Source organism: Rissa tridactyla, chromosome 12, assembly GCF_028500815.1.
Source record: "Rissa tridactyla isolate bRisTri1 chromosome 12, bRisTri1.patW.cur.20221130, whole genome shotgun sequence".
NCBI classification, from domain to species: Eukaryota; Metazoa; Chordata; class Aves; order Charadriiformes; family Laridae; genus Rissa; species Rissa tridactyla.
Window position 1 is genome coordinate 10532221 of NC_071477.1, and position 20916 is coordinate 10553136.

Genomic DNA, 20916 nt, shown 5'->3' on the forward strand with positions numbered 1-20916 from the left:
CTGTCTTTACATGCGCTTGTTCTCTTTGGGTGGCAGTGAACTCTCCACTGGGCTTTTTCATCCTACTAACCTGGAAGAATTTTTTTTTTTTTTTTTTTAATTTTCAGGTTAGTTTTCTGCTAATTTACGTTACTTACCTACGAACAGTAGTTAGGTGTGGTGGCAGATGGACTTACATTTAGGTTTCATATGTTTCTGCTAGTACAGTAACCATTGCCTGTCTAATGACTAGTCAAAAGGAGCTCTTTAACTTTTCTTCCCATCATCAGTCATACATCCCTTATATTTCCTTTGCATCTCTGATGGCTCTTAGCCAGTCCTCTTCTGAATCAGTTAAGGACTTGGGTATAGAAGTAGTTTTCTACCTGCTTATCTCCCTGAACCAGATTACTAAGGAGTTGGTCAGATGTCATTGCTAGGAGCAGACCTGCCCCCATCAGTGACAGCTAATCGTTAGATGGTCTTACCTTGTCATAAAATCATACACTGAGACAGGACTCCTTAGTGGCGAGAATTCTGACTTTCATAGCTTTTGCATTGCTGCAGGTTTGTGTTGAAGGCTTTGGTCTCGGGGGCTTCTCTCAGTGATAAAAGGTTCAGATATTATAAATATAAATGCAAAATAGCTAGTAAAATGGAATTTCCAGTATACGTTTTATATTTTGTAACAGTTTCATAATAGTATATTGTCTAGCAACTTTCAGTGCAGTGTTACCAAGTATTTAATCACATAGAGATGAGTTTCTTACTCCAATGTGAAAGGTAATTTGAGAATCCTCCAGTGAACAGTAGTATAGCCTGAGGCTTTATCTCTAGTGTAGAGCCCTTGTTACTTAGTAATCAACAGGGGCTCTTCAGGAGTGCCTTGGGGCAACAAGTCCCCCTACAGCCAGGCTCTAGTTTATAAACAGCTTACACCTCTTATATTGCAAGTTGTTGGGAAGTGTTTCTCTTTTTTTATCTTCCAAAGTCCTACAATGAAGAAACAAGTAACGGTGTCTTTTTGTGCTTGTGTAAAATTGTAATGCAGTAGGGGGTTCATCAGGATTTACACAACCATGGCTAACCTCTGTTATTTATTACATTAGCAACTGGTTTGGGTTAATTGCATCAGTTGAAATTTCTGGAATGTAAACAGGGCTTTAGTGGTCGATTGCAACTGCATCATATTTCAAAATTCTGGCATAAGATTAAAATGCCTCAGAGTTGGGTATAAGTTCTAACAGATTTATCCATGATTTTGTCAGGTGTTTTGAAGATAATTAAGCTTGCTGTTGTATTATAGGTAATGGAATTGAAAAATCATAAAAATCTTAGCAACCATTCAGGATAGTAAATATAACTGGGAGATTTTACAGTTCTGGAATCCATATAAATTATTACTTGAAGCCCGTTCTATCAAAATGGACTGTAATGATGCTGACAATGGAGTTAGTGTTGCTCCTTTTTCTCTCAGAATTCTTCATTGATTTCCCTCAACACCGTTTAAAGAACATGCATTCAGAGCTTTTGATGAAGAGAGAAATGACCTTCTAGGTGGAAGTCAGTTTCTGTTTTTGTTCTTGTTCCTTTTAAAGGCATATTTATGCATTTCTGTGGGGTAATGACAGCTGAAGCAATCTTCAGTCAGCTTTGTATTTTTGAACCTTCTCTCACTGCTGCCTTCTTTTTTAAGCTAGCCTAGCTGTTTCTTACAGCCATCAAATTAATTCTTCGTGAAATTTTTGTTCTTTTGTTCTGTTACATTTAATCTAATTTAATTCCTTGATCTGGTTCACCAAATGTTGGCAGAACTATTTGTGTCAGAATAAAAGGGATGGCATGGGACTGGGAATTAATGTTAACAGAAGTAGCCTTGGGCTGACTCTTTGTAAGTAACGCTTCCACTGAGTGTCTAACTTACATAGAACAATTGTCTAGGTTTCTAATTGGAAACGTTATTCAGAATTTTGCACATTTGATCCACTTGCATTGAGATAGCAAAAATGTACTTACATCACAGAAAACTATTGTTGGTGTAACTAAGTCTCAGTTTACTGGTATCTAATACTGTTCTTGGAAGACTAAACAGTGCTTTCACTGAAAAAAATACATTGCTGTTTCTGGCTCCTGGATAACCAAAATGATTGCTAATTTTACCATCTTTATCACAACTCATGTTGAAAAGCTTTTGATTTATTTTTAATTTTTTTTTTACTGTTTAAACAAACATGTTTCTGAGTTCCTCTCCGCGCCCCCCCCACTTTCTGAAAATTTCCACAACAGAAGAATTTTTTCTACAAGTAGTAGATGTTACCACTTTATAACAACTCATTTTTCATTAAAATACAACAAAACTAGGTACAGAATTGGAATAACTAATACTCTTCATGTAAGTACAGTAAACTTGATGAAGTTAAGATAAAGATATGTTTTCTGGTTGTCTGTGCGTTATTTTGAAATGCAAAACTTTTCTTCCCTTCCACACCAGATCAGAAAAAGGGTAATTCTTTGCTGACAGTAAAAAGCCTTTATCCTGCAATTTCCATACTTTTTGGGAAGGTTTTTGTTTTGTTTGCCTAACCTTTTTGTGAGGTTGAATTTGAAAAGCATGGCGTAGAGAAATCCTGATTTATTCAGGCTTTTCTTAAATGACTTGCTATCCATTGCACTGAGGATGCAACACTAAGGCAATAAATGCTGATCTAAGTCAGACCTGCCGTGCTGACGTGCTTCTTCATGGCAACGACATTTCTAACCATTTCCTTTATACTGGCACTGGCAACTCTGGGACTTGTTGGTGTGCTGATTCAGCTGAAATTAATTTTTAGGTTTTTGTTGGTTTTGGCTGTATCACTTACCTAAACCATATTGCATCCTGGGTGAACAAATAACTGTGCCAGAGAAAGGAAAAGGGAAGAAAGTGTATCTGTGGAAGGGAACTGTGGAACCTTAACTTAATCTCTGTAACTTGCTGTGGATTTCAGCTCTCATTAAGGCCTTATTGGCAGAGAAACTAATGCAAGTGTAACAAATGCTTACAAACACATATATGGACACCGTTTCATTCTGGTTCTAGTTTGGAATTACTTTGATTGCATTTAGCTTAAGCAAGGTTTAAAATTAAAAACAAGAAAAAGGTATATGGAAAGGAGGGCGTGAGGGCGTGTATCTATTTATGTTTATGCTGTGTTTTTCCAGTAAGGCATGTTGATGTTACTTTTTTTTTTTTTTTTGGAAGAATTACATTTGAGTATCATGGGAAAAGCAAGGAAAGCAACATTTTGCTTTTACACATTTTCTGAGTTGGCACATGCTTCCATTGAGAAAAGTGAGACTTCTCAATTAGTTGTCAGAGATTGTTGATATTGAATGCTTGCAGTACAGCACTTGGCAATGTATAGAACATAGAAGATATGTTTTTGGTCCATGCTCCGTGTGCTGCAGCAAGATAAGATCCCTGATATAGAGTAATTAACATACTTCTGTTTGTTTGTTACAGTTTTTTCTAAGCTAAACTGTATTAAGTTAGTATCATAGTTTATCTGCTTAAAAATTGCATTACTATCACATAAAATTGGATTTCTAAAATAGTCATAAAGTGTGAAATTAAGTTGCTTTAGGGTTTAAGTATGCTTTAGTCTGTCTCCTGGGAGCTAGTTACTAATCCTTTAGTTACATGGTGGCATACTGAAACAAAGATTTTAAACTTTAGGTGAAGCTCAGGTTGGCTTGTTGCTCCCCAATGGATAGTTTTTGAGAGCACTCATAGGTGCTTGTGTCGACCGTGGCAACATTACAATTAACAATAACCTGGTGATGTAAAACCAGGTAACTTTTAATGAGAATTAAAAAAGTTTTTTCAGGCGTCTATTTTTTCACTAGTGCTGGAAACACGATTTTGAAATAATGCTAAGAAAGCAAAGTCACACACTCAAAAATCAAGAAATAAGTGGAGTAAGGTTGCTTGGCATATTAGTTTGTTAGTACAACTGGTTTATCAATTAAATCTTCATTTATTATTTTATTGTAACGTCTTTCATTTAGTACACAGAACATCTCATTTCTTATTAACGTTCTGAGTGCTGAGTAACTGCAAGTGATCTCAGCCTTTTCAGTTAGAAAAGGTGGATGCACAAATGGATGCCTATCTGGAAAGTTTGGTTCAGATTGACTCGCTCAGTATATGACAGGAGTTTTGTGGAAAAAGCAGGGAGATTGCAGGGGTATGTGCTAACTGGTGACAAAGTGGCATGGTGAGATACTCTCAAAGTGAGACCATTCTTGCTCATTAAACACCTTTTTAAAAACATTTGCTTGACAAAGAAGAAATCACACAAATTCTCGCTGTTCCTTTTTGGAGCAGAAACTTGAATCACCTTGTAAGTAACTGGTTCCTAGTCACAAAGTTATTGCGTAGTTTAAATTTAGTCTTTTTAGTTCTTTCCTCTTGGATTTGTTTGACTTTGTTCAGGTAATAAATATTAAATTAAACTACATTGGGAAAGTGAATTAACTTTCCTCCTAATGGGTTATTTTAATGGGGATTAATTTCTTGATCTGGTTCACAGCACAGCTACACAAACTCTGCTAACACAGCTGGAAGAGCCGAGGAGGAAGAAGCAGCAGTGTGTGCTAACTGAGGCACTGCTGTTGAAAGAAATTCACACAAAATGCAACTTGAGCATTTTTTATCTTAATTAGAATTGGAAATGGTAACCCAAACAGTTTAAGTAGGTGCTACCATTCTTATTTTACTTGAACTGAATTAAAAGATTTTTCGTATTATTAGGTCCCTCACAGATTGGTAAATTCATAACATATAGTGGTAGTTATTAGCATATTCCACTAGCACAATTAAATCTGAAAGAAAATGCCTGTCCATTGCTTAATTTTTCCAGTTGTGTCTTACATTTCCTGAAGAAAATCTCCATGCATTTCAATAACTTGCCAGTTGAGAAAAAAAAAAAGAGAGATATATTTTGGGTCAGTTTTTGTGTGTTGTCTATGAGTCACCACTAGTTTATTTGAAAATCCCTAGCATGCCCAGGCTTGAACCACAGAAGAAAATTACAGTAGTTTTAAGTAGTTTTTGAAATCACTTAACCAAGCATATATGTCTGTGTGATTGATCATTTGGTGTAATTGATTGGTTTAGTCAGTATTGAGTTGGTACCTTTTCTGTTGAAGTGTGGTTTGGATTTGTCTGTGATGAATTGTAATTCAGTTCTGGTTTAGCCAATAAGAGTTTAACCCTTTTCCTGACCCTGAATGAGCTAGTTTAGGAAGAAATAACATTTAAAAGTGAGCAGCATCACATTATGGGGGCAGGCCGATGATGAGAAACTTTACACCTGATTTTCTTCTTTCACATTTGGAGCTGAGGCACTATGTGCAGTGTCACAGGCAGCTTCTTTGTAATCTCCACAATTTGGGGCTGAAGAGCTGAAAGGAAACTGGTGTGCTCCACTGGTGGCAGTTTTGTGCCTGGGAGTAAGAAATGGCAGCCAAAGGGCAGAAAACTATACCCTCCTGTTGCTCTCCTGGTTTAAGCTGTGCCTGCATTTGTAGAGTCTGGAAATAAAAGCCTAAGTCTCTTCAGTGAGTTATGGTGAGGGCTTTATTTGCTGGAGAGAAACTCAGGCTCGGAGATCCTTGCAAGTACTTTGAGGATGATGTTTGCTGTAGAGGGAGACAATTCTGCAGATCTCTCTGCATTGGGAAAACAAGGATTAAGGCATGGTCAGCACTTCATAGTAGGAGTAATTTTCTTATGAATGCCTTTAGGAATGTATGGAAAGTCTCTGTTGAAAATTACAAATCCTAATAAAGAACACTGACTTATATTGTACATGCTGTTCTGAGCCACGTGGTAATGGAAAGATGAGAAGAGATATGGTATGATGCTGGTTTTGCTGATCACTCTGAATGCAAACAGTTCCCATGCTGAATAAGCTCTGTTCTGCTTTAGTGAAAAAAAATAGAATTCAGAGCTTGTTTTGGTTTTAGGTTTGATCGCTTTGGTTAAGTTGTGGGTTTTGTTTTAGCTGACACTGATGCCGCAATGTTTCATCCAGGATAGCTGTATTGGCTCAGCTCTCTTGGGATCTATGAAGCATATGCCAGCCAAAGGAGTTCTTCTGCCACCTTCTGTGCGTAATTAGCTAAACTGAAAAAAACCCACCCTAGTCATCTGTGAGCATAGTTGTACCTGTATTAGGATTTTTATTATCATAATTACTTAATGAGGGGAGGAGGCAGACATTATATATTTCACACGTTTAGGTGACATACCTTACCTGGCAATTCTTTCTATTGTCAAATTAATCTAAATTTTGGCCTAAATGGAGTGGGAGGCAGATTCACTTAAATTGAAACAAATAACAAGAATGGTCTCAGCCACATTGTATTTTTTTTAGTTCAGCCTTGGCATGTCAGAATATAACTGGTCCTAAATGCTGCCTACAACTGTAAAAGGGGTGGGGTAGAAAGGAAAAAAACCACCACATTTCTTAGTATCAAAGAAATTAAAAACATTTAAAGGTTTTTGTTTGTTTATTTAAACCAGTTTACCTACGTTTTACCAAAATTTTATAACTTATTTCAATAGAAAAATTGCTCTGAGAGCCAACACTACATTTCTGCTAGGCAGCACTGCTGAAATAGCTGTGCCTATGTAAATCTAGTGGCAGACACTTTTCCTTGGATTGTTGACATTTCCTGTGTTGTTAGCCTGGTGTAGCTATTGTAGATGAATAAAACTCGGGATGGGCAAATGCTCCTACATTTCTCTTCCCTCCTTCAGTTATATCTTCTTCATCTATCTTTTCATATATTGTTTTATGTTTATTTATAGTTCTCTTTATTCTTAATCATTATCTTGACACGTTACCAAGCTTTTGGTCAATCAGAAATCAACATATAGCACCATGTGTCAATGGCAATATTGTGTGTGAGACCCCTTAAATGTATTAAAATCATTTCCTGAGAGGAATGTTGTAGCTCAACAAAATTGTCTCATTCAATAGATAGTTAAAAGTCAGATTGGGAGGCATTTGTGGGAGAAAGGTGTTTATCGGCTCCCTATGTGAAATGGTCTAATGCTGTGGTTTTCAGTATTTTTCTATTTGGGGAACTTTCAGTATTTTTTGGTGGACTGTTTTATAGTTAATTTAGTTCTATTGATAATAGACATACTCTGATAAGTTGATCCAGTTACTGGTTGTTGTTCTGGTACCTCTGATGTTCATTGGAGACTTCAGGTGAAGTGTTTCAGTGAAGTTTTGGTGACTTGGCAACCCAAGACAGCTCAGTCCATCACCCAGCGAGGCCTGGAAGGCAGGAATACAGATCCAGGAGGGAAAGGATATAGGATCATTGCAACCAGCAGTTTGATTGCCTTTGGCTTCTGTCAAATAGCTGCCAAAAACTGCAATTTGACAGAAAAAACTTTAAAGTGGCATTAATACCAAAACCAGCATTTCTGTAACTTTGCTGTCAAAAGTTACTACTTGACTGGGAGTCTTGTCTTAATTTTATCTTTTTACAGTCCAATTTAGCATGTACTACAAATGACTAAGTATTTGAGGTAGCATGCTTATTTTCAGACTATAGGACAATTTAATTGTTTTTCTATTGACATATTTCAATAAGTTTATTTAAATATGAAAAAAAAATGGTGAGGACTGACTTTCTTCTTACCTTCTGACATGTTTTAACTTCTGTTGCTTATGTTCCTAAATTACATGAGCAAAGCTGTCAGGAACTGTTAATGTTGTTTGTCTGCTTTTAAAGTGTATTGACATAAATTAGCATAGCACTCTGCTAAACTACAGAAATAATTGTTATATTTTAAAAGATGCTAAAATTTGACATAAGATGAATGGCTAGAATGCTGTTGGAAAAGAAAAAAATATTTAATGTCAATACAAATTACTATATTGAGAATTCACTTAACAGTGGCATTGCTTCGCAAGGCTGTGCTTCCAGTTTCTTCAGAGACTGGGTGAAAGACAATTGAGAATTTTTATTCTGTTCAGTGAAGGAGTGTGAATGACAAACCATAACCTTGTTCGTATGTTTTTCATCAATACGCAATCTTCAATCATATTGTTTGTACCTGTTATAGATCCTGGCTCTGCCGAACGCACAGCACAAAAAAGGAAATTTCCCAGCCCTCCACATTCCTCTAATGGCCACTCACCACAAGATGCATCAACAAGTCCTATAAAAAAGAAAAAGAAACCTGGTCTATTGAACAGTAATAATAAAGAGCAGGTAAGAGAAGTCATGGTATTGTTATGCTAGAATATGAAACAATGAAGGATGTAAAGCCAGCTGATCAGGAGCTCTCTCCTCTTTAGAAAGCTCCATTTCTGTACTCTGAGAAGAGGATGCAATTTTTGATTGCAGTGGGTGTAGGAGGTGGCATTATAAGTTGGGTTTGAATGTTCTTTTATTTCTGTTGTACATGTTTGAGAAAGACCACCTGTGTCCTGTTTTTTGATTTCATAAAGCTAATAAGATATATAACCAATAAGTGCAATTTTGAACAAAAGGATTATGAAGGAATATAATAACAATACAGCAATAATAGCTGTTATTAATTAAAACCATAAAAAGGAAATAAATGTTCAGTGGCGTGATATCCTAGATTAAGATCTCATAAAGTCAAGCAAAGTCCCTCATCTGCTTTCAGTCCTACTGACAATTATTAACAGAAGTCCAGCTCCTTCCTTGGTCCTCTGCAGATTCCTTCCCCTTCCTTTAAATTGCTGGGCAGTGTACGCTCCTACCAAACTAGTTAGATCAAAGGGTAACACTGATAGTACTTTTCAGTATTCATGCTTGAAACTTTATTTTCAGTGTCTTCTGAGTACTGAATTTATAGCATTTGTTGTAGTTCTTAGAAGAACTTGACTCCATAAGACTCTGACAGTTTCTGATTCATTGTATGATGCAAGAATTATATGAAGTGTATTGAATAGCAAATGCTGCAAAGCACCTGCATCATCTTGGAGGAGACTACATGAAACCAGTCTTTAGCCTTACTGAAAGTATCTCTCATCTAATTTAATAATGACACGCCTGTGTATTTCTCAAAGTGCTTTTGTGTGTCAATGTTTTTTGCCAGGGTTATATAAACACAGGATTAAGTTCTGAGGGTTTAAAGCACTTTTTTCCTGGTGTAACAGCATCCACATTAAATATTATACTGGTACAATTGCACAGGTTAAGAAAGAAAATGAAATTTCTAATCACTGCAGTTGTCCTGGAACAAGGACTGTCAATAAATCAGGCCTTGCCAGAGGGCAGTCTTACAGTGTCAAGCATATTTTATTTAAGGATAATTGGGAGGTCTAGTAATATCATGTGTAGGCATACTTGCACTAGTTTAATGTGGCCAGTTTGGCTGTTACTGAGTTTCAGTGCAGGCTGTATAAATTCCTCTACATCCTGGACTTTTACTGGGGAGATGTTGCCTCACTGAAGTCTGAGCTTCTAACTGTGCAGTGTAGAGATAATTTTCCAAACAGTGGGATTGAATCTTAGGGTATTAGTTTCCACATTTTATTCATGCATTTAAAAATATATGTGAAAACACAATCACAGTTGTTGATCTTGGTACATTCCCCTCGGTAAATCCTTTTCTGTTTTCCAGGTATCTCAGACCTGAAATATTACAGGATAGAATAAAGTTGTATATCTAATGAAGAAAAGCAATCAGACTTGCTTATTTTGCTGTATTTATTACAAGTTAGCAAGAAAATATCATCTGTTTAGTTTTGTTTAGCTATTACAAGTTGTTTCTAATTTAGTGTTGTCTTGCATGTCAAATATGAAATGGGCATGCCTGAAGATGATTGTTTCTAGAGTAGGTGTAAAACTCTGCTCTACATGGTAGCAGAAGTTCTTAAAGATTGTTTTGCTGCTGAACAGATGTCAGCTAAGCATACAGTTACTTGTTTTGCTCTCAGGTTAAGTTTCAAGTAGAATGTAGCTGATAGCTGTGGTTCTGATTAGCTGATAAATCCATTTTGAGGTATGACAACACCACTGGAAACCTCCAACTTAATATTCTACATTACGAAGTGTTTTGTGATATTTGAGTATTTCAAGATACCATTACTAAAATTATAGTTGCATGAAGCTTTGTATTACATATTGTGGATGCAGTAACAGACCTTCAGAATGGTGCCAACAGGTATTTGAAGTGTTGAAATAAGGGCAAAGAATTATGGAATTGTAGAATGTAGCTAAGACAGGTTAAAAATCAGGAACTTCTGACACTCATTAATCAGTTACAATGTAATGGAAGTTGTCAGCTTGTTTACTACTAATTGAAACTAAATATAAATAGGAATCTTTTTCTCCCCAAAACAACACAACAGTACTGTTGTTTTTTCTTCAGTTTTCTATGTCATTCTATGGTCTTAATAACTTTAATAAAGACTTTAAAACAAGCTACCAGTTATTTGAGCTGTGAAACGGTTGAGAAAACAAAGGTTTTCTTTCATAACTGTTAAAATTTAAACTCTTAAAACATTTTACTCTGATTAGAACAAGTGAAAAGGTCCTTTGATGCAATTGAATCATTCATTTCCAGTACTTCAGTTATGTTATTTGTGTCTTTTTTGAGTCTTGGAACCTTTTTTTTTTTTTGTTCTTAAACTTGACTTAGGCAAAACAAGGTGCTGGATGTCTAAAAGATATAAGCATGCTTGAACAGAAAATTAATTCCTCTCATGCTCTAGCAAAAATGGACTTCTCTTCAGTTTGGATGTTATGAGCTGATTTCTATGGGATAGTTTCACAGGTTTTATATTCGTCTTAAAGCAGTATCTTTGATTGTTAGGAAGTTACTGTGGATATACTGCTTATACCCACTTCAAAGTCAGAATATGTATTACGTTCTGGTAATTTCCTTTATCTGCAGTTGAGGAAATGCCCCATAGCTGCATCTCCATGTATACGCTATTGAGACTTTTGGTCTGTCAGCTGTGGTGCATACAGCTGCAAACAAAACACATTCCTGTACTGTAAATGGCAACTTTCCATTCTTCATTCTGGGTTTCCATATGCCTTTGTATCTGTTTGAATGATCGTAGTAGTAATACATTTGAAATGTAGTTAAAGCCTTATGCTGTCCCTCTTATTCCACAGGGTCTCATAGAACCTTCCTTCTGAAAGTCTTGTCATGTTATATGATTATTTAATCATATACAGAGCGTACAGAAAATAACACTTTGCTCATTTCCGTGGTGGGAACAAAGTATCTTTTTAGTAGCTGTAGCATCTGTAGAACAGAGAACGAAAAGAACCAGAACCGATAGAAATTCAAGTGAAATTTTAGGTAGCAGAATGCTTTGGGAGGGAATGTTTGTGGGTAACATCCTTTCTTTGCCTAAAATATTATAAAATGCTAGATAATCGCAGATTATATCTTCTCTGGTGTATATTTTGAGATATAATATCTTCAGCTGGGTTGTCACTTCTGTATTATCTAATTAGAGGACCATCTAATTGAAGGTCCTCTATTAATACAAATAATTAGGCCTTGTCCTTTGTAACTTTAGAAATCTAGAAATATCACGGTTCAAGCAGGCATGCTGGTCATTTCTGGTGACATTAATTTATGCCCCGTGTGACTAATTTTGTACAGGATGCTGCAAAGGTGTGGAACATGCATATAGTTGCACTGTTCGATGGGTCATGTGGGCATGTGACAGCACAAGGGTCTAAAAACTTGCAGTTGTGTAAATGGTATGGGATGCATGCAAAATTACCCAAGAACCAAACAAAATGGTTCTGTAAACTACAAGCAGCCATTTGGATGGTTAGAAGTAATTTCATAAGGAAATGGTTTTGCATCAAACAAAAAAATCACAGTAAATAAACTACCTGAAACTCGATTGTTTCCCTCCATGCCCTCCTCAGCAAACCACCTCTATAATTAACACCAAACAGAAAACTTAAGTTCCCTTGTGATTAATAAATAGAATGTAGTTTTCCAGTAAATGTTAACAGTTTTTCAAAGCTGATCTAACAAACCTTACGTATCTGGGAACCCATTTTAGCCATCCCAGGCTCTTCGCTTCTTGTGTTTTGGCATGAGCTATGTCATCTTTGAGCTGTCTGGGACTCAAGTGGAAGACTAGTTCACGCAGTTTACAAAGTTAACTGTTAACTGTGCTCTAGTGCAGGCAAACCAGTGGAGACTGAGTCTTAAATTCTTGATATCCATTTAAATGGTGGATTAAATCTCTCCCTGTGTTCCTGCTCCCGTAGCAGAAGTGGCTGTTCAGGATGTGAATTTGCTCTTTTGTCATCCTACTCTACAGTTTGCCTTATTAGTCAAAATCGGCACTGCCTTGCTTCATTGTACGAAGTTGTGAACTGCTGCAGCTTAGAACAGATTTGCATGGTGTTCAACTTCCTGTCTCAGGACTAACTTCTTCAGTTGTCCCAGGTTTAGGCACCACTAAATATCTCAGTATTTAGCTTGCACAGCCCCATGGAATCCTGAGTTTGGAGAACCCCATAGCTTCTATAGCAATACTTCTTTCTTGAAGATAAAAGTGTTTACTGACTTTTGTTGTATTCCATGTCTTGCACTTATTTTCAGTCTTGAGTGTAAACTGGCATTTGACACCTGAATAAGAAGTAAAACTCTTTGTGATTTAGTGCAATGAGTAAGATACTGTGCTACTGTGCTTGCATAAATGTTAATCAAACTCTGTAAACTGCTGTTTGCTTATATATTATGAATATTATTATTTGAAAAAATGCAAATTTGTTTTGAAACCAAACCTGTTTTTCTTGCCTACATTTCAGTCAGAACTAAGACATGGTCCGTTTTACTATATGAAGCAGCCACTCACCACAGACCCTGTTGATGTTGTACCACAGGATGGACGGAATGATTTCTATTGCTGGGTTTGTCATCGGGAAGGCCAAGTCCTCTGCTGTGAACTCTGTCCTCGGGTTTATCATGCTAAGTGTCTGAAACTGACAGCGGAACCAGAGGGGGATTGGTTTTGCCCAGAATGTGAGGTTAGTTTGATATAAGGAGTGGATTTCTTGTTTGTGAGATGTAAGCAGCTTTTTTTGCATTCTGAAATGTTTATGGTTTATTCCTATATTTCGTCTTGGTAAAGGTGCCAGAAAAGTTTGTATAGAAGAGGAGGCATTTGTTGGTGCTTCACCACTTTTTCTGTGTGTACCTGGATTGTGTTTGCCTTCTTACCACGAGTCTTAAATTTCCTTTGTGTTTCCATCTCTAGAGAAGGCACCATTTCAAAGAGTGATCTCTTCATCAGGCATTTCTAATTATGAAAACATTCTGCAGGTTTGACTAGTTTAACTTGTGCTTCTTCTAGTGGGCTGATCAGCTCTGCAGCAGTGCAGAAAAAAATTGCACTGTATGGTCTACCTAAACAAGTGGGTATTTTATGACTATTTTTTTCTGCAGGGCTGAGGAAGAATTTAATCATTCCTCTCCAATGATTCCTGAGAAGAGAATATTTAGCATTGAAGTATCTTTAATGAAAGCAAAGTGGTTTATTGCATGTTTTGCTTTGATCACTTACTGTATTAGAGCCCAGGTGACCTTTTCACTCATTCACATTGCTGTGAACCTGCATTGTATTTGGGAATTCTATGTATTCACACATTCAGTTTGTGTGATTTTGAAGATGATGGATAATTTCTGATCTTTTCCCTTTTTTTAATTTCTTTTTTTTAACATAACCAGAACAAAACCCAAGTAAATGGGTCATCAGAAATGTTTTGTTTCTTGTAAGAGTTATTATTTTCCATTTCAATGCTAGAGTATTTCAGCGTAGAAGAATTTACCTAGAAATGTTTGCTAATGAAATATTTTTTTTAATCTTAACTTTTAGAAAATCACAGTCGCAGAATGCATAGAAACACAGAGTAAAGCTATGACAATGCTCACCATTGAACAGCTATCATATTTACTGAAGTTTGCACTACAGAAAATGAAACAGCCAGGGGTAAGGAAAATTCTTTTTTTTGATGCTTGGATCATATATTTGTCATAATCCTGAGTTTTGCTTCCTTTTGTGGATTATGAATGTAGTTTGTTTTATCAGATTCTATGTGACAGCTTCTATGCTGTCTGCCACCTGTCTAGTACAGACAGATCATTTTAGTCTGTATATACTGTTTTGGAGTGCATTTAAAATGTAGTTCCTTGATGTAACTTCTGGACGTAGTTTCAGTAGGTGTAGTGAAAATATAATGCGGCTTTCCAGTGGGATGTGGTGATTTCTCACTCACCGAAAGTGGCCAATGCTGTTTCTGAGATAAAAGGGGAATGAGGAGACATGATCTCTTGCCAATACAGTTCTGTGGGCAGGAACCCCAGGCACAGACACTGTTACGTTATTGATTATACCTGTTGAAAACCTGGCTTCCATCTGTTAGTAGAAATTGTTCTTGCCACAAAAGTTAGTTGTATCATATACTTCTAAAACACTGAAGAAATTTTCCTCAGCGTGGTGAAAACCTATGCCATTAATGCTCATGCAGTATGAGGTGCTGTTCTATGAATTTTTATCATGGAGGTAAAATTGGTTTTCTTCCAACTTGCACCTATCTCCATATGTCTGTCTGGGACTCACTTTTCAAAATCACCATGCCTCAAAGTTTCAGCTATTCCAGTTACTCATTCTTGCTTCTAAATTTTAACAATTCTGGTCAGTTATTCTTCACCATGCAAGCATTACCTAGTTTTCACACGTGTGAAGAAAACAGTTAATCAAAATATGATGTGATGAATTACCAAGCGTTGTCTTAACTTCTGTTGCCTTCTTGTTTCTATACAGAAGTTAGAGCAGGGGAAGTGTCTCTGCCTGCACTGTTATAGTAAAATATGTTGGGGAAAAAATAGATGTGCAGAATCATAGACTCTCTGCAACTCTGTATCTTTCTAAGTATTTTAGCAGAACAATAGTGGCAATTTCTGGGAAGGTTACTCTTAAATCCTGGCAGATTTTGGCTCTTGGAATTGTTTTACTCTGGAGTGGTAAATACTATCGTCTTAGAAGGAGCCATTAGAAGCTTTAAGTGCTGCTTTTCAGAAGCAAAGTGTCAGTGTTCGCTTATATTGAATTCAAAAAGAGTTTTGAAAATGTGCTTAAAAAGTTAATGTTTAATGAATGCTATTGAGATATTTTGCCCTTTACGCATTTTACTAATAACCTGTTGTTTTGATTGTATTTGAAGAATTGCAGTCCCTCCACATTAGCACATAAAATGTAGAGTCCTACTGATTTTGAATGTGTTTGGAAGTACCAAGCCACCATTGTTTTGAAAGTTATGATTCTAATGAGAGTCTGAAAAAGACGAGTCTAGTGAATCGGAAATAATTTATTGTCTTTATTCTGCTAAAAGCTGTCCATTGAGCCTCACCCAACATTCCCCACAAAAAAAAACCTACTGTAAATAATAACAGTACATTTTACAAAACTCCTAACTTTTGCAAATCACTACTTCCAGCTTATGAAAAATCAGATAAATGAGACCTTTTACTTCCTTTTGTTCTGCCATTATTTATTACTTCACAAAATTTTATAAGTACCTTTAAAGAATTTTCTCTGACATCACAGCCGGAAGTAGTATTAGAAAAGGAATGAGTATTGTGTCATTGCTAAAACTGTTAAGTGTTAATAAGCAGTGTGATATATTTATTTTTTTTTCCTAACAGACAGAGCCATTTCAAAAGCCAGTTTCACTGGATCAACACCCAGATTATGCAGAATACATCTTTCATCCAATGGACCTTTGTACATTAGAGAAGGTTTGTATGAGGCCAAGGGAGGAAGGTTCCTTGAGTTTGATTGCTGTCATTAAGATTTCTGTAGTGTTTGATGGAAAGGGGAGAGATGTTGCTTGAAATAATTGACATGCTGCTTTTTTATTTTTTTTTGTTATAAATATGACTTCAGTTATAGCATTAAAACAATCATATGTCAATGGAACAAGTCCAGTGTTTTGTCTGAGCCAGTAACAAATGCTCAGGAAAAACAGTATGAAAGAGACAAGCTTACACTGTTGACTTCCTCCTATATAAATTCATCTAATTCCAGGAATGATCCTGTGGGGAGACTTCATTAACCAGAGTTTGCATTTGATCATCATACTTTAAGCTCTTAAGGGATCACTGGTCCATTAATGTGGGACCATTTTAGTGTATATCCAGGGGTCATTCCAGACTCTGTTACTGATCATTCAACAAATACCGTAACCTCCACTGTACCTGAGGTGTGGAAGAACAAAGAAACAGTCAAGAGATGGATAATGGGACTTTCATTCTCAGTTCGATAATAATTTAAAAGTTTCAAATCATGAAGAAGTTCTCAGTTCTCTGCTGCTTAACGAAGACTGAAGCATTGCAGAGCTTTGTTCTGCTAGGGCCTGGTGGAGAGACAGCAAGTTTTCATTCTCCCCGTCCTTACAGGGCAGGTTGATGTCTTTGTGGTATAAAGATGTAGCATCCACGTGACTGATTTTATTTAATTGAATTACTTTACCCAGTGGGTAGACTGGAATATCAAATGTACTGTCTTATGTACTATGACCAATACTTTTTTTCTGGGTCTTGTATAAATTTAAAAATAAAAATACTGTGGAGCAATTATGTCAGTAGAAGAAATCAAGGACTCAGTTTTCTGAAGAGATGTGGAATGGAACACTGTTTCAGGAAATGAACACTTTTTTTGGAAATGTTGAAGATGCTGATCTAAATAATTCATTATTTAAAGTTAATTTAGACAGTTCATACATTTTCAGGGCAGAAGTGAGTCAGAAGACACCCTGAATTTGACAGATTCTTAAGTATTTAGGATCATAATTCTTACAGTAAATACAGTCAATTTTATTGATTGTATGACTGATAGAAAACAATGTTCAAGAAGAAGCTGTGACTTTTTACTTATTTCTGTTTCCTGATACATTCTTCATTTTTTTTCTTTACAGAATGTTAAAAAGAAAATGTACGGTTGCACTGAAGCATTTTTGGCTGATGCCAAATGGATTTTGCACAACTGCATTATTTACAATGGGGGTGAGCATTAATGTGTACTTATGTCCTAAAATATGAAACTTTGAAATAGTTAAAGTCATAGAGCAATTTGTAGACTTCTAGTTGGCAAACGCTGAAACTATCTTCCTGTTGATGACCATAGTGCCTAAACACAGTTGTTTTTTTTTAACAACTGTCATACATAAAACTGTAGGACCAAATACAACCTGTGCTCATTCCACTTTAAAAAAAAATAATACACATAAGTTAGAATCATAGAATAGCTTGGGTTAGAAGGGACCTTAAAGATCATAGGGTTCCAGCCCCCATCACCTGGTTCAAACCCTCATGTTACTCTAGCAGTTTGCATTGTGCAACGCTTTATAGGAGACCTAATTGAGGAGATGGTACAGCATGTCCCTCACTGAAAGAGTGTATCAGTGGTGAGCAGGCTGCAGTAGGCTTCAAAAGGGGACATGTAGAGATTGCTACCATGTTGTGTTGAGAAGAAAAGTGCCTACCTTCTGCTTTTGCAAGCAGGTAGTTTTAACATATGTGTTTTACGTCGCCTCTTTAGATGTTCTCTTTTGTCTTTAATGTTAACTTTTAAATGCAAAAACTGTTGATTTTATCATAATTCTAGCATAACAATTTTATTGGTTAAAGCATTTTATTGTTTCCTCAGGAAATCACAAATTGACACAAACAGCAAAAGTCATCATCAAAATCTGTGAGCATGAGGTATTTGTGCCCTGATTAACTTAATTGTTCTGTATTTTTAAAGTGTTACATTCCATGTATTCATGAGTGAAATAATATGTGTTTTTTAGGGTGTGTATTGCATAACTATAATTTTTGTAGGCTTTCTTATATTTAGATATGCATATCCATGGCCTACAGAATGATTTTTGGTAAGGGTATTGCTAATATGTCTTCCATTAGGATATTCATTATCTATAATTAAGACGCAGGGTGGGAAGAGAAGAAAGTGGACATAGGGATTCTGCATAGAGACACCTATCTTCTAAATGAGTATTTGGAGTTGGAAAAATAGACCCATATCTTCTGATTCATATATGCATTTTTGGTATTCTTTTGCTGTAACAATATGGTATACCTCTGAATAAATGCAAAAATGTCTGCATGCATTCTTAACTGATCGTTTGCACTGATTTGTTTTTCAGTGACAATCCATAATGTTTAGTATCACAAAAACTTGCTATTCTAAATTTAATGTATTTGAACACTATTTCATTGATACAAATTATCTGATGATCTGACCCTTAGTATTTATGGAATTGCTTTCTCCATCCACAAGTTGACACAGCAATATCAATGATTCACATAAATTCTGAGAATTTATCAATTCTTAACAGAACAAATTACATGTGTAACCGAGCCTGATACTTTAACTAGTTTATATAATATGAGCATAAGGAATAAAATATTTCATTGTTGGTTCTGCATAAATTATGAAATTAAATGTCCAGTTGAGGTTATATTTTTGCCACTAGGAGAAATTATGATAAATAATTCTTTATCACTAGAATAAATACAACATGAAAGAAAGGATATATTTTTTTTTGATTGGGGTAAATGACAGTAGCATACAGTTTGATGAAGGATGTAAAAATGTGTCTGGTTTATTAAATGGAATGCATGCGTTACAGGGGTAGAAAAAGATGGGTGTCTATCAAAACGGTGTTGATTTCAGAGCAAGTAAATGTTGATTTATGACCACAAATTCGTGGGGAAATGATGCTGGCAAACTAGGCAGACTAACATAATAGTACTGATCACACTTTGGACTGTGTGTAAGCTCTCCAATAACTGTTTTTCTTTTCAGATGAATGAAATTGAAGTATGTCCGGAATGTTATTTAGCTGCTTGCCAAAAACGAGATAATTGGTTTTGTGAGCCTTGTGTAAGTTAAGGATTATGGTAGTCTAGCTAATACATTAAACTAGCCTTTCTGATTTGACTGTTGCTTGTTATCCCTGCATTGTTTTAAATATGGTGGTTACTGAGTCAAGGAAGGCTGCTGTAGTTTACCAAGTAGCTTGTGCTTGCTCATTGTGCTCTTTGTGGAGTCAGGCTATCTCAAGATATTTAGCTGTAAGGCTGCATGCTTTCACAAAAGGATTGGTTCCATCAGAAATAATTGTAAAGAGTGTCAGCAAGCAGATGGCAATTTTTCTGACCTCAAGTATAAGATCTGCTCCTGAGTCATCTGTGCTTGCGTGCAGTACTTGCACTCAGAGTAAAATTTCTGAAATGTGAATGTCTGTTTCTGCAGGTGTGGATCTGAGAATTTAGACTTGATTTTTCTCTCATGAACTATTAATAGGTTGTTTTCTGTTTGTGTTTAATGCTGCACCAAACTTGGGAAGACTTCTTAAGATTCTTAAGTAGAAGTGTATAATCCATCAAGTCCTCTCTCAGACTTAAGTGAAAATTAAAGAATTTGAAAGATTGGTCCTATTCTAACTTTTGTTATGCTACCTATTTGGAGGGGACTAATAAAACAGAAATTAATAAAAAAGCACAATTATGATGCGTTCGAGATACTTAGTTTTATGTGTTTTGTTTTTTTTTTAAATTATTTTGTTCTCTCAGGATTTATTATATATAGATCAAGTATATAGTTAAATGGAATCTTGTATTGTCCAGTGCCTTGTGCATATTGGGTCTTCATCGAATCTAAGTAATACATGCAATTAAAAAAAATAATGTTGTTTATCAGATGTGAAGGTAATACCACTTGTGTCTTCTTACTGTGTATTTTGCCTCTTCCTCTAGAGCAATCCCCACCCTTTGGTCTGGGCTAAACTCAAGGGCTTTCCATTCTGGCCTGCTAAAGCACTGAGGGATAAAGATGGGCAAGTTGATGCCCGTTTCTTTGGCCAACATGACAGGTGGGAATTTAACCAAAGAATGTCTTCGGCTGTACTTAGGGAATTTGTGTTGTAATTTTATGCTCTGAGTTTTTGGATCTTGTCTTTTGAACCTTGACAATAATAAACTGTATAATATTGTAGCATATACAGTTCTAGTTTCTTACATGACGTCCGTAGAATATAAGTCATATGTTTGTAAGATTAATACATTAATAATCTCAGTCAATATGCAAGTTAATTCCTGTGTCTGGTTTTGTGCTGCAGAGACCTGTAGTTCTTAAGGGTGGAAGAGGCCAATAAAGTTGTTTATGTTGTTTAAACACTATGGGAATAAACACACAACTGTAGATTTAAAAAAATATAGAAAATACAATGTGTTGAAGACGCCAGTTTTGCTCTGAAAGGAGTTAAGTTTTCTGTACTTGTGAACCCTCTGCTTTGCCTAAGTGGAGAAAGCCATGGTGAATGGAAGTTGATTTATCATGAATTGAAAATATAAAACTATACAGTTATAAAAACATGTACTGTAAAAAAAAAAGTATAGGGCCATGAAAGGATTAAGTGAAAGCTCCTGGTATTTTAGTGTCTTGGAAGGCACGGTTTTAGAGTCTGCCTCGTTTCATGATAAGTAAAATCAGTCCAATACTAGTTGATGGAACTTTTCCTGGCATTGAGGAGTTTGGTCACCCTGACATGGCTTGTAAAATAGAATATTAAGGTTTTAAGAATGTGTTTGTGAAGTCTTTTTCTCCTAACCTGCTTTTTGTGTTTTTCTACTAACTATGACGGATGGAAAGACTGTTTAGTAATGGTTGTCTTAGTTACACAGACTGTTCTTATTAGGAATATTTTGTCCTATTTGACCAGTGTTTATTCATGTTTTAGGTGTTAATGGGTAGAGTAAAATAAACTAGTGATAATCTAAGACATGCAATTTACTTACCAAAACTAAGCACTGAACTATTAAAAGAAGAAGGTAGCGATGGTCCTTTG

The 20916-nt window shown here is 35.9% G+C and overlaps 1 protein-coding gene across 8 annotated transcripts in view; it reads left to right on the forward strand.

Annotated features, from left to right (window-relative positions):
• ZMYND8 (zinc finger MYND-type containing 8) overlaps positions 1–20916 on the forward strand; it is a 55784-nt gene that overhangs the window by 14923 nt on the left and 19945 nt on the right. For 7 of the 8 annotated variants that reach the window (XR_008468961.1, XR_008468962.1, XM_054218097.1 and 4 more), the window contains 8 exons: positions 8108–8256; positions 12814–13032; positions 13881–13994; positions 15710–15802; positions 16981–17068; positions 17712–17767; positions 18873–18950; positions 19826–19941. Coding sequence is in view for 6 of the 8 variants with exons in the window: in XM_054218097.1 (XP_054074072.1) it covers positions 8108–8256; positions 12814–13032; positions 13881–13994; positions 15710–15802; positions 16981–17068; positions 17712–17767; positions 18873–18950; positions 19826–19941 (913 nt within the window). In the remaining 2 variants the exon portion in view is untranslated. The remainder of the gene's footprint in view (positions 1–8107; positions 8257–12813; positions 13033–13880; positions 13995–15709; positions 15803–16980; positions 17069–17711; positions 17768–18872; positions 18951–19825; positions 19942–20916) is intronic. The other variant, XM_054218100.1, reaches the window with a different exon arrangement.